The sequence below is a fragment of the Mus pahari genome, chromosome 10 (assembly GCF_900095145.1).
Source record: "Mus pahari chromosome 10, PAHARI_EIJ_v1.1, whole genome shotgun sequence".
Lineage (NCBI taxonomy): Eukaryota > Metazoa > Chordata > Mammalia > Rodentia > Muridae > Mus > Mus pahari.
Window position 1 is genome coordinate 97,527,433 of NC_034599.1, and position 16,479 is coordinate 97,543,911.

General features: G+C 43.7%; 1 protein-coding gene across 2 annotated transcripts in view; it reads right to left on the reverse strand.

The window, feature by feature from the left end:
• Window positions 1-16,479, reverse strand: part of Acpp (acid phosphatase, prostate) — a 43,772-nt gene that overhangs the window by 14,615 nt on the left and 12,678 nt on the right. For both annotated transcript variants that reach the window (XM_021207536.2, XM_021207537.1), the window contains exons 5-9: window positions 12,820-12,918; window positions 9,435-9,527; window positions 7,495-7,627; window positions 3,471-3,553; window positions 1,491-1,594 (exon numbers count right to left, since the gene is read on the reverse strand). In XM_021207536.2, the coding sequence (XP_021063195.1) occupies window positions 1,491-1,594; window positions 3,471-3,553; window positions 7,495-7,627; window positions 9,435-9,527; window positions 12,820-12,918 (512 nt within the window). The remainder of the gene's footprint in view (window positions 1-1,490; window positions 1,595-3,470; window positions 3,554-7,494; window positions 7,628-9,434; window positions 9,528-12,819; window positions 12,919-16,479) is intronic.

Here is a 16,479-nt window from a genome sequence, read left to right on the forward strand (position 1 = left end):
CATGGATCTGGGCCAATCAGAGCACACAGCTCATGTGAAACTGAGAGTTTGAGATTCATCAGTTAGTTTTGCCTTGCTAGCACCAGTTGCAGCTGTCACTATGCTGTGCCACCAGGGGAGGTGCTCTCTGTCTTTGGCCTAGGTTGAAATGGTAGTAAGTTCACATTGCCTTGTGTTAGCAAAATGTCTGATATTAACAGTCCTTGCTGGCACTGCCCTCTGAGGGGCTGATGCAGCAGCAGCCGTGTGTGTAATGCAGCCGTGGTGTGTCTTTCAAGGTATTCATAGAATGTTCAAAATGGCCAAAGTCCCGAAGTCCCAGTAAACTAGGACATCTGAAATCTCTAAACTGACTTTTCTTTGCTCTTTCTTCTCTCAGAGGCCAAGCTAGTCATTGGTGGAGGGTCATACCAGGCCACCAGTGGGTTAATACTGCTTAGCATTAGGGCTTTATGACTATCAGCTGACAGATATGAGTCACAGGAGCTGTGGTTTGCACTGTTTAATTGAAAGATATTTTACATACACATCAAGTACCTTTCTTTCCCTCTTGGTGTCTTGTACCAGACAGTTTCTTCCCACAAGGAAAAAAAAATGTAATGTCTGCCTACTCGTTATATTGCCTTCATTTAAAAACATTAATTTCTTTCACTTTGGATGTTTCTCTCAATCCATCTTCTGTATGTACATTATTTCCCAATAAAAGGCTCATGGAATTGAAAGAGTCAAAGGTATTGTTATCACTATCCCTGCCCTCTGAGTATAAAGCCAAACCAAGCAGAAACTAACACAATGGCCTTAAGCCAGCAAGACCCAATAATAGCAGGCTGGCATAGCAGTACAGGGCTATAATGCCAGCACTCTGAGGGCTGAGGAGGGAGGATCAACGCCAGCTTGTGGTACAAACTGAGTTCAAGACCGACTGACCCCAGCTATGTAGTGAAACGCGGTCTAAACAAACAAGTCAAGAAAGAAATGCCTAGCTGAGAGCTATAGAGGGTTGGTGGGTTATAGAAGAGGAATAGTTAGTTTATTAGTTAATAGTTAGTTGGTGGGCTATAGAAGAGGAATAGTTAGTTTACTTTGGAGGCGTGGTCCCGGTAAACTGACATTCTCCAGCAGATAGTCCCACACCCATGATTAAATGGCCATCATAGATGACATGAAGTTGGGAAAGTGTGTGTGTGTGTGTGTGTGTGTGTGTGTAAGTGTGTGTGTGTGTGTGGTGAATCCAGGAGGAGTTTAGGGGAAGACAGAGGCGAATACATCCAAAATACATTGAATGCATTTATAAAATTCTCCAAGGATTAGTAGTAGTAATAATAATAATAATACTAATAAAAGATATAAAGGATAATAAAAAATATCTATGCGTTCCAGACAGCCTGGTTTGCATAATGAGTTCCAGGCTAGCCAAGGATACATAGTAGGACCCCATCTCAAACACAAACAAACAGACCCAAACTGCTAAGAGCAAAGCAGGCACTTACCCCTTATCATGGTACAGTTCCATTATGTGGCAAGAAGCATAGGGAGGCAGAACTCCATTATAAACATCTAGCGCCATCTGCAGGCCACTCACGGTAGTGTCATGCTGCAGAGATTGAAAACAAGCAATTTTACGGTTTGCTCCCGGATTCAGATTTACAGACTTCAGCCTGTGTAGGATACAGTGATGGCTCCTGATTCACTCCCAATGACAATACAGAAGAGGGGAAAGAATGAGCTTCTCTTGCGTGTCTGGGCAGTAGGGTGTACTCATCTATTGTTTTTGTTTAAAAGATGAAAAAAATGGATATCCAGAGAAATTAGGCACCTTGCTTAGTTTCCTAAGTAGATAAATGTGAAACCCACCTTCTTATTTTAAGTTCCATGCCTGTGGAGGGCCTTCCTGCTTCTGCATGATGTGTTGACTTTCAACACATTAAAAAAAATGTCTGGGGCATATGCTAAGTTACATTTCCCACGTATTTGCAATATCTTTGATTTTAAAGTTGAATTAGAGTATAGGAGACCAGGCATGTTGAGGGAGGTTAAAGATGTAAGGAAGTGGCGAGTGTAAGATTTAAAAAGTAAATGATGAATGCAATGGTTGTTTACCTCAGAGTGTGTTTTGTCACCCTAGTTTTATGCCGCACCCCCACTTAGCCCTCACCAGGCACCATCTTCTATACCATATCCCATCTTCAGCTTCCAGTCACCTACAGGAGGATGCACTCCCACAGTGCTGGCCCATTATACCTCCCCAGAACAGTCTTCCCCGGTGAACACCTTTCTGTGGCTTTTCACACATCACCACAACTGGCATGGAGGATAAGATGGTCCTTAGAAGCCTTCTAGCTCAAATGGTCTGCAGTGTTTGAAGGCTGTCTAACAAAACAGTGATGCTAAAAAGGCTCCATGTCTGTGCCATCCAGCCCAAGAGACGCTGCCTGCGTGGCTGTGTGGCTGCGTGGCTTCATGGCCGCACCATATATGTGGACAATGCAATTGAGGCCCATAAGCCTTTTCTTCTTCCTTTTCTTTTTTTCTTCCTCCCTCCCTTCCTCTCCCCTCCCACCTCTGTGTGTCTTTCTGTTTTAAACAGGGTTTTAGTATACAGCCCAGACTAACTTGGAACGTTCTCTGTCAGTGAGTATCAACTTTCCTGGTGGTTCAACCCTTTAATACAGTTCCTTATATTGTCTTGACCCCACAATAACAACCTTATTTCATTACCATTTCATAACCGTAATTTTGCTACTGTTATGAATTGTAACATAAATATTGGATATGGAGGCAGGCTATCTGATATGCAACTCCCGTGAAAAGGGTCATTCATCCCCAAAGAGGTCTCGACCCACAGGTTAAGAAACACTGCCCTTTGAGGTCCAGACATGCCTTGGACTCAGCAATCTTCCTGTCTTAGCCTTCTAGTTAAATGCTGGGATTACAAGCAGGAATTACCACATTTAGCCTGATGCCTTGTTCTATGTAAGTATAGACTTAGGTTTAAACAGTTGCATGTAGCTACACAGTTCTATATCAGGTAGACCAGTTATTTGTCATCTTTTAATTCGATGCCTGAGTCTCCACAAAACACGTTCCTAACTGTCCACTGTTGCAGCAGTTCTTTTCATCAGCCCCACATACCAAGGAGGAAGTGCTTACTGTCCTAACCCTTTCTCTTAAAGATTCAGGTCTGTCTAATTCAGGATGCCCGATGCATCTCTCTCCCATGCCCTGCAGCAGAAGGTTGGCTGGCTACCTCCTTGGAAACGCAAAAGTGCTTGCTAGTGGATTTCATGTTGCTTTGTCTGGTGTGTACAACTGTGACTGTCTTGCTGTCGGTATTTTAGTATTACAATATAACTTCCTCAAGGGCAGAATGACATATTTAATTCTAGATGCTTTGTGATGAAGACACGAAGGAGATGATGTCCCACACTTGACCATGGATGTCTACGCTAAATGCACACAGAGATACTTACTGCAGAATACATGACAAGCTTTTTGTACTTCTGTGGCTGAGTTGCAAGCTTCATGTTCTTGAGGATTTCACTGACCAGGACGCCTTAAAGGAGACAAGAGCAACACCAGAGCTGAATCAAGCACAGGCTTATACAGGGGTCTGTGGGCTTCTTGTCTAATCGCAGCTGACAGTTCTATCTGTTTCGATTTATCAGGCTGGGCAAAGATTTAAATCTTGGCTTGTAATCTGCCACATGCCAAGTATTTTAGGTCTTGTGGAGCTGAAACTCAAGAGGCATCCGTGCCTCTCACAGCTTGGAGAGGAGAGCTGAGTGGGCCCCTGAGCCCTCTCCTTGCCTACCTTTCGTTAAAGCCCAAGTTAGGAGGCTGATACCCTTGGAGTTTCCAGATTTTCAGACTATATAGACAGTTCCATTGATAGCCTTTTTCAAAGTCAACCTGGGATGATGTCATGACAGGTACTTGAATCTTCACCTCTGGCTTCTACTGTGGACCATTTCTTTAGCTTAGCCAGTGTGTGTGTGTGTGTGTGTGTGTGTGTGTGTGTGACACCACAGACAGACAGACAGACAGACAGACAGACAGACAGACAGACAGACAGACATGTGGTCAGCCAGCCTTATTAGCTTCCACATAGCACATTTGCAGAACCGATCTTCATTTCCTTTCTATCCAAACACTGGACTCTTCTGGGGGGTTGAGTGAGGTAGACTAACAACTGCTACTTCCAGTTTGTCTGTAGACAGTGAAGGCTGGGGATGGGGTAGGGGTGTGGACACCCAGCAATGCCAGAGTCTACTTTGAGGATATACTGCCCCAGAGATGCCCTCTCGCCTCCAACCATCTCTGTTGAGGAATCTTCAGAGAGTTGAGTCCTCGAAGCCTTGTTGGTGTGTGTGCTCTGACTCAGGAGTGGGTCATGTTGTTGTTTATTTTTGGTAAGGAGTAAAACTGAAGGCTCTGACTGTAATTCCCATAGTCTGTAGGACTTTCAGAAATGCATACCAAACAGTTATAACAGGCCAGGAGCCATGCTAAGTGAACCCGGCACAGTCCCTGCCCCCTAGAAGGCTCATGAAATAGTTAGACTTAGGCATGTGGATTGGTAACTTAGCAAAGGTGACTGGTGACCTCTTCATTTTCTGGCTGTGGGTGGAAGAAACTGGATGCTGCATTTTGAACAGGTCCACGTCTCTGGTCAAGGGAAGGCTACCCCATAGAATACTTAGGGCACTCCATATTGTTCTTTGAGCCCCATCAATCCTAAACTCAGTTGCTAAGTTTCTAAGAACCATGAAAACTACCTTCAAGGAGCCATTGGCCCTCTGTCAACAGGGGCCTTTGTGTCAGGCTATAGCCTGGCAGTGAAAATGGTACCCCTTTTAGTACTGGGGAAGTTCTCTTCTTGTCCTGATTACTGTAAGTACCCTTAGGGCCTGGGATTCTAATACACTGATGGATGTGGGGGATGGGGATGTGACTCAGCAAGGCTTAGCAACCTGTCCAATGTTACATAGTGTGTAAGCAGAAACGCTGGGCGTTGGGCCGTGTAGCATGATGCTCATTCTAGGTTTCTTGTATCCATTCTTTACTAAATCAATAAATCAGGCAACAATCACTGATTAAGAGACATAAATCCTACTTATTAGTTTCCTGATCTACCTATAGCAAAGATTAGCAAACTTTTCTTTTCTGTGCAAGGCCAGGTAGTAAATGCTTTAGATTTTATGAGGCATAGGTCTGTTGCCACTACTCCCTTTTATAGTGGTCCCAGGGATGTCGCTATAGGCCAAACAGAATATGAGTGTGGCTGTTTCAGTAAAACCTTATTAGAGCTCCCTTTGTAGCCACTGCTGGAGCATCGGCCACCAATCCCTTTGTGGCTTCCGACTCCAACGTGTCTTCTCCATTTGGAGGAGGAACACAGACTTCCCGTCTCTCCAAAGGGCTGGGCACAAGTGCTGGGTTCCATCTTTGCCCACCAGAAAGGGCGATGATGTTCAGTTTGTACAAGGATGCCATCAAGGTCAGGCGACTGGCCCAGCAGGGTAGGTTCTCAGGAAGGACTGGGTGTGGTGTAGTGGGGAGAAGCTAACAGCACAACTGTCTGCGTGGATTCACCCCAGCACGGCACTTATCGGGAGGCTCTGAAACGATCCTGGAACGGAAAGGCAGATCTGGCCAAGGAGGAGTAGAAGAGGAGAGCACCAGGAATGAGCAGTGGGGTGAACGCAGGGAGAGAGCAGTAGTGTAGATGGCCTAGTGTAGACAGCCTTCATTAAAGCTGGGTAAATGCAACGTAATGGGAACTTATTTACAAAATCAGGCTGAATTCAGCTCATAGGCAGTTCTTTGCCAGTCTCCAGTCTATGGCAAGAACAGACAAATGTTCCTGAACTACACTTGGGGACTTGGGTTTGGGAGGTGTGAATGGTTTGTATATGCTTGACCTAGGGAGTGGCACTGTTTGGAGGTGTGGCCTTGTTGGAGGAGGTGTGTCACTGTGGGTGTGGGCTTTAGTACCCTCACCTTAGCTGCCAGTATTGTGCTAGCAGCCTTCAGGTGAGGATGTAGAACTCGCAGCTCCTCCAGTGCCATGCCTGCCTTGGTGACAGTGGACTGAACCTCTGAACCTGTAAGCCAGTCCCAATTAAATGCTGTCCTTATGAGCGTTGCCTCGGTCATGGTGTCTTTTCACAGCAGAAAAACCCTAACTAAGAGAGGAGGTACATCTTACTGAATACTGTCATCCACAAAACCAAATACAAAACAAAAGTTTCAGCAAATGTGCGATGACACTAGTCACCCCCCAGGTGTGTTCTGGTATTGCTGTGTCCTGGCAGCTTTCTATGTAGGGCTGTGTCCAGCTGCTTTATTATTCAATCACTGTTGGCAGCGCTTTCTCTCTCTCTCTCTCTCTCTCTCTCTCTCTCTCTCTCTCTCTCTCTCTCTCTCACACACACACACACACACACACACCTAAAGGGATTGTAACAACAGGCTGAGTGAATGTATTGTAAAACATCATGCAGGAAGCTGGACATGGTGGCACACACCTCTAATCCCAGCACTTGGGAGGCAGAGGCAGGCAGATCTCTGTGAGCTCAAGATCAGCCTGGTCTATGTAGAGGCTTTAATGCTATCCAGAGAAGCACAGTGAGACTCTACCTCAAAACAATGACAACAACAGAAATCCCATGCAGGAAACAAGTTTTCTAGCTAATCAAAGGCTGACCAGAAAACAGGTCAGGTGTGCTCACATGAGTGCCAGCCTTTACAATCCAAGACTAGACATCTCGGAGAAGGACTATTCGGAAGCTGGCTCTCCCTAACTTGTATCTTGGCCTGCTTGTATCAACATCCTTACAGGCCCCCGTATTTGTCCATCCTGGCTTCTTTCTTCTACTTCCTTGTCCTGATTTTAAGGACCCAGCACCCTCTTTACTGGCTTTGCCTTCATGATGGGAAGGTGTCAAAGAAGTGGGGTCACTGATCAATGTCTTTCAATGTCAGCAGAAGAAGTCATTTAAACTTGTCAACTGTTTGCGAAACATATCCAGCTTTTGCCAAACTTCACACTTGTGCTTCACCCTATCAGGTACCAGACACAATCCACTCCTGGAACCCAGACATAAGTCCTTAATTATTTCGTCTGGAAGAAATGGAAAAGACTATTTCCCGTTTGTCTTTAGCCCCAAACTTTCATTTCCAGAAGTAAACATTATACCAGAGTGGGCAATGCCAGCACAGTGTTGGAGGACAGTGTGTTAGGTACTGGACAGTGTGTTAGGTACTGGACAGTGTGTTAGGTACTGGATGCTATTTGTGCTAAGTCTCTTAAACATACATTCGCTTTAGTAGCCAGTGTCTCCTGCATACTGTTCTTAGCATATCTGCAAGACGATAATAAAGTGACCTGTGTAAAACCAATCACTGGGTGGGTGATGGGACTAGAACTCAGACCCAGACTGTCCAACCCCAAACCCAACATTCTCTTTTTGTTTGAAAAAAAAAAATACTCACCCCCTTGGAGTCGAGATTTCTCTTTCTGCTTGTAAATTCCATAAAGAGATAGCAGCGATAATTCTGATAACTCTTTCAACTTAAGCATGGCATCCTCGGTGGCCCAGGAGGGCAAGGTGAAATTGTGAACACTCTGCAGAAAAGGGAACAGAGGAAAATGTGTACACGGTTGTGAGTTATGACCTCCTTTGTTGAGTTCCGTTTCCCACTTCATCCTACAAGTAGGGCGAGCAGGCCTGGCAGCCTCAACCCAGGAATTGCCCCCTTCATATTGAATTGGCCTTAGGTAGGTCTATGGGGCATTTTCTTAATTGGGAATTGATGTGAGAGGGGCCAGCCCACTGTGGGCAATGCCAACCTAGCAGGTGGTCTTGGGTTGTATAAGAAAGCTGGCTAAGCGTGAGTCAGAGGGAGAAAGACAGTAAGCTGCATTCCTCTGTGGTCTGTCTCTTAGACAAAGGCAAAAAAAAAAAAAAAAAAGCATAGAGCATCAGATGGGGGAGCATCTGTGCTCCATGCACAGTGAACATTTATTTACTGGTAAATGTTTGCTAATTGTATGATGGATCTGCAAGCAACAAAGATACAGACCTTGTGCAGATGTTTATTACCTGTTAGGAAACATTGTTAGGGTTTCTATGGTTCCAAAAGTTGGAGAATGGGAAGGAGGAGGAAGAAGAAGAAAGAAAGAGAGGGAGGAGAACAAGGAAGAGAAGAGGTTATGAGAAGAGCAGAGTGAAGTAAAGAGATGTAGAAGGAAGATGCAAGGGATGTGACAACGACCCCAGGTAACATGGGGTCATCACAGAATAACTCAGGTCAAACCATATGGAGTTGCTGGGGTGTGGCTCAGCAGTAAGGCTTGCAGGTAGCATGGCCCTGCCTTGGCCTTAATCTCTAGGACAAGCAAACGAACAAATAGAAAACTACAGTAAAGAAGGAGGAGAAGAAAAGGAGGAGGAAGAGGAGGAGGAAGAGGAAGAGGAAGAGAAAGAGGAGGGGGAAGAGGAGGGGGAAGAGGGGAGAAAGAGGAGGGGGAAGAAGAGGAGGAAGAGGAAGAAGAGGAGGAAGAGGAAGAGGAAGGAGGAGGAGAGGAAGCAGCAGCCATCAGGACAAAATGAGGAGCCTTAAAAAAATGCTGATGATAAAGAGAAAGGATGGGAGAATGCATGGTTGGGTCACCTAACTGCCACAGAGATGGGTAAACTGTGTCATCTCTCATCAAGACAGATGTAGCAAGGGAATTCCTGCCCTGCACACTCATGGTGACCTCCAATGTCAGAAGTGGGCATGAGGTATGCAGTGGTCAGAACTTTGCTCCAAGATACAGGAATAAAAATTACTCTGTTTGGCCAGAAGGTGGAGCCTGGTGAATGAGAAGCATCGCATGTGGACTATCTAGTGCTCTAGTATCATCTAGGAAGATGATTTTAGTTGCACCACACAGGGAGTTCTTTCCTCGGAAGCCACGTCTGACAGCCTGGCTTACAGTTGTCTGGATTATTTTAATATCCAGAAAACTGGCAAATTTCCTCCCCCATATATATAAATAAAACAACACAACAACATTGCTTCCTCCCCTCCCCCCCCATGAGATGACACCCTTCACATTTGGGGTGAGTCCCCCCCCCCCCCCCCTTAAATCCAAAGACAGGAACCTGGCATTCCAGTGTGACTGCAAAGTAAATGACTGGAAATGTTTGGAAGAAAAGCAATTTTGTTTGCCATTTCCTAAAGGGCAAACGCATAAGTAATGGGGAAAGAGAAGTACAGATTTTCAAGTTTATATACACAAACCTTAAGCTACGCTGCAATACCAAAGGCCATCTAAGCAGCACATTTTTTTTTTAGAAAGAGAAGGAAATGAATTTACCAGATTCGATATATGTTATCAAATCACAAAACCAGATTGCAAACGAATCTTTGATAAGTTCTCGTACCTCGCAGTATAAAGGGTCATAAACCTTACTCCAGATTCCAAAAAGATCCTGGTCATCGAATCCCGACAGCGACGACAAGGTGTCCAGGAAGCTCTGCAACACAACCAGATAATTGCGGCTAAGGAATCTGACCTGAGCTTATTCCTCATAGTGCCTTAAAGTTGCTGGTACAGGCTGGGTTATGGCCACATGCTCTCCTGGTTTGCCCTAGCAGCTGACGGAAGCACTCTGCCTGGGACTCTTAGAAGTGGGTGAAGTATCAGACACGCAAAGGAGTGTCCCTAAGCGAGAAGAGAAAGGATGGGCAAAGCACTGGAAGTCTCTGGTTACAGAACCGAGCTCTGGATGGCATTTCCTTCACTAGAAGGGGCTACGTTGTCACCACGTGACTCGCGTTGGCCTGTGAGCTTGGCGGCCATTTCTAGGAAGTCTTTTGGAAGACCGTTTAAAGGATATCGTTTCCAAGAGATTCTTTTCAATGTTAACCTCAACAGACTTCCATCAAATAAACAGAAATAATTGTTAAAGAATATCCCATTGCTGAGGCTGGAAAGACAGCTTCGTTTCTAGAGCTTAATGTGAAAAGCCACACTTGGTGGCATGAGCTTGTAACATGGCATTGAGGAGGTGGAGACTGAGAGTCCCTGGGGACTTCTAACCAGTCAGTCCAGGCAAAGGGTAAGCCCCAGTTCCCAGTGAGAGACCCTGTCTCAAAAAACCAAGTGGATGGTCTTGAGGACTAGCAGTTGAGCTCCTTATATAAGTGTACACATATGGGCATAGAAGAACACACACACACACACACACACACACACACACTCTGATGCAGCATGCATGTACACACACACACACAGGCACAGAAGAACACATACACCTGCATGTGTGCACACTCACCTATCCCCTAGATATGAAAGATGGTTCCTATCCTTTCTGGCTCAAACACAAAACTCCAGAGTGCATGATTTCTTAGAGGAACTCTGTCAAGCTCTTCAAGGGCAACTTATTCTAATGCTATTTTAACTGCTCTGGACCATTAAAAAGAGAGGGAAAAATTTCAAAGTGTTTCTGTGTTAGTCCTGATACCAATGCTAACAGAGAGTGCTCAGAAAATAAAATGAGCTGAGCGTCACTTGTAAATACCAACACAAAGCACAAAACATTCACAAATACTTCAATTTCACACAAAAGGAAAAAGGCTTGGTTTGAGAAATGTAAAGACTGTTCAATTCTAGTAAACCTCAGAGTACAGTTAATAAAGTCATTGATCCAAAGGGGGAGATGATTACATTGAAAAATCTATCATAAGATTAAGGAATTAATTGGTTAAAACACTTCATGATATCAGAGAAGATAGATAAATTTAGTTTAGTTTTAGTTTTGAGACAGGGTTGTTATGTTTACCCTGGCTTGCCTAAAATTCTCTGTGTAGTCCAGGCTAGCCTGAAACACGATTTTCTTCCTGCTCTGCCTCCTACAAGCTGAGATTATAGACGTGTTACCACCATGCCAAGGGATTGGACACATCGTCGGCTTACTAATAATAAAAAAAGAACTCCTCTATTTTGACTCAAAAGTTAGTGCACTTAGTGGTAGAAAATGTATAAATTAAGAATATGACAAATGATGCCCACTACAAGAGTGTTGTGTAACATTGTGCTGTAAGTACTGGCCATTACAAGCAGGTAAGAGAAGCAACCAGAAAGGCAGCTACTGGAAAACTGGAGATAAACCACTGTCATTTACAGATATTGTAAACTGGAACAGATAGACCAAATGTGGAAAGACGGGCTGGAGAGATGACTTAGCGATGAAGAACACATGTTGCTTTGCCAGAGGATCCATGGTCAGTTCCCAGCATCCACCGGTGGTTTACCATCATCAGGAACTCCAGTTCCAAGGGAATGGAGGCCTCTCTGACCTCTGCAGGCAGCAGGCTTGCATGTGGTACACATTCATATGTGTAGGCAAAGCAATCATACACATTAAACTAAAAAGTCTTTTAAAATATATTTAAAATGTTTAAAATTATGCAAAAATACATAGCAAGAGCCTAAAATGATCTTTAAGGCAAGTACAAAGATACCATATTAAAAAAAAAGTTCCACATCTAATGGTTATAGATCCTCCCTAATTTAACATAAATTTAATATTATCTCTATAAAACCACCAAAAAGTTTAATATGTTTGAAACTAGGGGAACATGAATATTCAGCAAAGAGTAAATCTCCCTTTCACAGCCCAGATTTCTCCTAGCATCCCTTGGCTTCCCCTTTCCCTGTAGTATATGTGATTGTAGTATATGCTATTGTAGTATACGCTATTATAGTATACTGGCTGATTCTACAGTTTAAAAAGAAGTTAAAAGTACATACATGAAAATTCAGAAAAGAGAGGAGCTGGTGTGGAGGTGCGTGCCTCTAATCATAGCAATGGGAGGCAGAGGCAGGCAGATCTGGGAATCTGAGGCCAGCCTGGTCTATGTATGAATTTCAAGGCAGTCATGCTATATAGAAAAAAATCTTGTTTCATAAAAGGTAAAAAAGCAAAAAACAAAAACAAAAAACAAAACCAAGCAAACAAACCAGTAAGAGAGGGATGACAGGGATGACAGGTGACTTTAGATACTCAGACAGCTCACTAAGTCCTAATAAACCATGGTCTAAAAAATAATCAGAACAAGAAATAGAATTTAAGTTCTAGAAACGGCCTCCATCCATAAGGAGATTTTAATATATAGGAGCTCAAATTAGTGAGAAAAGATGAGACAGTTAACAGAGAACCACAAAGTGTTTATAAAGGTAATTGATCACAAGCGAGCCACACTTCCAGGAAATAAATAAAAACAAGTTATGGTAAATCAGTAAATTAAGATACTACACATTTGCAAAAACTTGAGGAAATACTTTACCTACAAATATAAAATATTTTATTAAGTAATGATGATGATTACATTCCTGTGCACAGGAAAACTGCAAGAACCCACAGAAAATAATGTCACTCATGACCTGCGTGGGGTCACTGAGAGACCACCATATTCTACTGTGCTTTTAATGTTTTCTAATTCTTGGACCGTAGAGATGTGTAAGTGACTCAAATGGTTACTTTTTTTTTTTTTTTTTAAAATCCAAGTTACCAATGTCTACCTTTTGCGTCATCCTGAAAAGCGAGTCCTTCCCGAAAGGGAAGGACATAGTCATGCCTAGGAAGAGGAGGGCCTCTGTCCCTCAGCCTCCTCAGAGCAAGCGTTCATTCTCACACACCAGACACCTGTCCAGGACACGGGCAAGGCCTGGGAGCGACCGACCGGCCTCTGTGCTGGCTGGTGACCTCCACACAGGGAAAAGAGACCCAGGTCATACCCCAGTACATGCTAGAGGACACTAACTTTATATGGATGAAGCCTCTTCAGGAATTCCTCAGATTTTAAAGTCTCACTCTTGAGTTCTTCAAAACGAGGGCAGTCCCTGAAAGGCAGGTACAGCAACTGCAGACAAAGGAAAAACAAAACAAAACACAATGTAAGCCCTTGATTATTCAAGCGAGAGCCCGCAGAGACTCGGTGCCAACCTTTTAAGCCTCATTAGGTCTAAAGCAACCTTAAAAGATCCAAGTGTCCTTTGAACAGAAATTCCAAAATCAGACGCAACGAGGCAAATGGTCTCCAAGTCCCCAGACAGTAGGACGTGTACCCTGATGCCGAAACTGATTTATTTATTTTCCTTTCATGAACTTGCTGCTGGTAAATATCCACAGTGGCTCATTTTCTGTGTGGATGACTGTTATCTTGTGCTAAGTGCCCATCCGTGTGTGCCCCCTCTTCCCCGGAAGCGAGGCAAAATAAATTAGAGGCTTGGAATAGAATCTTAAAGGAATCAACCGTTTATCGACTTAGATCTAGGAAATCTGCACTGTCAAAATAAGAGTGTGTGTTAAACGTGTGGAAGATATAATTAAGAAATCTATTAGGAGGACAAAATGATCGTCGTAAAATTGGTGTACGTTTCACAATCGCTCTGAGCTCCAACTGTGACTCGTGAGCTTGTTTCGTGGCTCTAAGGTTCACGTGCTCTGTTTCTGTAGCCCGTCATGAAGAGCATCATCCCAAGGCCGCCTGCTCTTCAGTCACTGAAGTGCTGAAACTCAGTGTGTAGAGGGTCACAGCCTCATCTTCAATCATTTCCATTTGCCAATCTCTCTATTTCTGCCTGTGATCAAGTTTATAAACCTGTTTTGTAAGCGGTCGGGAGAATTGGTCTACTTCCAAACTAGATCTAAAATAGACCCTTTCGCCATCTATGTTGTCCATCCCCAGTCTGGACACAGGCTCTGTGTTTCAGTCACTGTCCATGCATGCTTCCTGTCTGGTCACCTTCGGTCCATTCCACTGACTTCTCAGTCCCTTGTCCCAACAGAAGCCACACTTCTCCTTAAAGCAGCCCTAAAGACCAAATCATTTGGGTGGGTCTTAACTACCACAGGCTTTCATTTTACCTGTCGTCAGATCCAAACTTGCCATGGCTTCTAAGGGTCCTTGTGAGGTGACTGTTGAATGACAGCTAGTTCTCCACCCTGCTTCCCCACAGCCTATCTTCTCACACTCTCCTGTCCAGAAATACCGAGGCCTTCTGGCCCACCTCACGTTTCCAAGCCATCCTGTCTCAGCTACTGTAGCAACTTATTTCCTTTTTCCAAGGGACTTATCACAATCTGAAAGCACTTCATTGCTGTTCTTCTTTATTGTCTATTTCCGATAAGATAGTGATCTCAAGTGAACTACACACTCCCCTCTGTCACGCTCTCTGCTGCATTGTCTACAACCAGAACAAGGATGCTTCTGTGTTAGTCGACGCTCAGAAAGCTTTTAAATTGCATCCAGTCTGTCCTCTCTGACTCTCCCTGCCACCTGGTTTTATTTTTGTTTTCTTCCTTTTTAGGACCATGGAATCTCAGACATTCGCTTCGTCATCCCTGAATGACATCAACAATTAGCCTCCGAGGTGCCCACATCTTTTCCTTCTAAGCATTGTTGGGACAGTGGCTCAATATACCACACATCACACCCAGGCAGTTCTGAGGAATTCATGCCGTCACATCCTCTCCTTCCTCCCAGTTCTAGTCAGTCTCACCTTCTGTGAGGACCGGAATCCCTGCCCTGTGGCCCTTCTCTGAACTCCTTCAGTATGTTCAGCTTGGGTTGAAATCATCACCACCATCCTGTAGCGTGTCACATGGCTGATACATGCTGAGTTTCCTTCATCAGACTGATCTAGGCATGGAGCTTGATCGGATATGCGTCGTTCAGCACAGCCGGGAGAATAACCTAGTCTTTTCATCAATTATGCTAAAGTTTTTCATTGATCAGAGAAGCTGGCTTCCCTTAATGAAAAAGTAGCCATAACCTGCAGATAGATATTTTATTTTCTGTTTTCCTCTCCATCTCTCTTGCTCTCTGTTTCTTTTCTCACATCCCAATAGCCCCAGCATCTTTATTGTGTAATTTGATTACCAGCTGTCTGGATTACCGGCTGACTAGCTCCTTTGCTTCTGTAGAAAAACCTATGGTAAACATGATTTTTTTTTTTTTGGTAAGTATTGCTCACAGCATTTATGACCACTGGCAATATGATGTTCCCATGCTGGTTCTGTGAAGATATGGATATAAATACATTATTCTAGGTGTTTTTTCTGAAATATCAGGAAAATGGTTATAGTACATTAACTTTGAGTAGGGTTTACAGGGGAGGCACTGCTTCTACAAAAGCATTTCGAAAAATTCTACAAAGCGATTATAGAACTTATATAGCCATTAAGTCAAGTCTCTAGGAATACTGACGGCAGAGGAGACTAGTATGTCCCGGAAGTTCTTGGGAAAAGGTTCCGGTCAATGCTAATAAACAGAGTCTGGGATGCCACTGTGGTTTGGATGTTTTCTAGAGAAGTCATGAGTTGGAAGCTTGGTCTCCTGTGAGGCTATGCTGAGAAGCTGAACTGTGAGAAGTAACTGGGTCACAAGAGCTCTGCCCTCAGGGATGGGCTCATGGATCTTTATGGGTAGGAGGGGATTTATTATAGAAGCAGACGTTCTGGGATATGCTTGCTTTGATCACCATCTGACATCCTCTGCCAGGTCACAACCCAGCAAGAGGCCTTCGCTTGATTCTGAGCAGATGTTGGTCTCATGCTTTGAACCTCAAGTCTTCAAAAGTGTGACCTGAATGAACCTCTGTATTTAGATAAGTTACCCAGTCTGTACTGCTCAGTTATAAAAACACGGAATGGTCAAGCCTATAATTAAGGAGTGACTTTTTGTTCCAAACTGGTTAATTTGTATTACATCCTTACATCCTACAATGGTAGGTTAGATTTATTTATTCATTTTTTTTCTAAATACCAGTTCCTTTGAAAAGGTTAGATTTCTTGGTCAAACCTCACCCTGTATGAGTAAAGCTGAATTTCTCTTAAATAGTTCCTTTTGAGCAACTTGGCATAGGATGCTGTATCTCAAGCTTGGCTGCCCATAAAATTATTTAGGGAGATTTTAAAAACATTGATGTTGGGCCTGAGGAGATGGCTCAGCAGAAAAGAGAACTTGTTGTTCTTCTATAGGACCAAGGTTCTATACCCAGCATCCACACGGCAGTTCACACCCATCTATAATTCCAATTCCAGGAGATCCAACTCCCAAGGGTACCAGTCATACACATGGTGTATACACACACTCATAAACATATAATAAAATAATTTAAAAAGATACTGATGTAAGGACCCTACCTTCAGAGACTGACCTGTGAGGAGTGTCCCTGTCATTGGACATTCTGAAAACTCTCAAGGTGGCTCATGAAGCATGCTAAGCCTGCGAGCAAGAGTTTCACAGGAAGAAGATGCTTCTGAATGGGAGAGACCCATGATTGATCATTGTTTACTAGCAATGGCTACTAGACAAAGTTGTTTTTATTTTATTTTACTTTATTACCTCTCTGAGTATTTCTTTTGCTCCAGAATGTAAACTTTTCATGAGAGAGGTGTGTTTGATGGACAGGGAGAT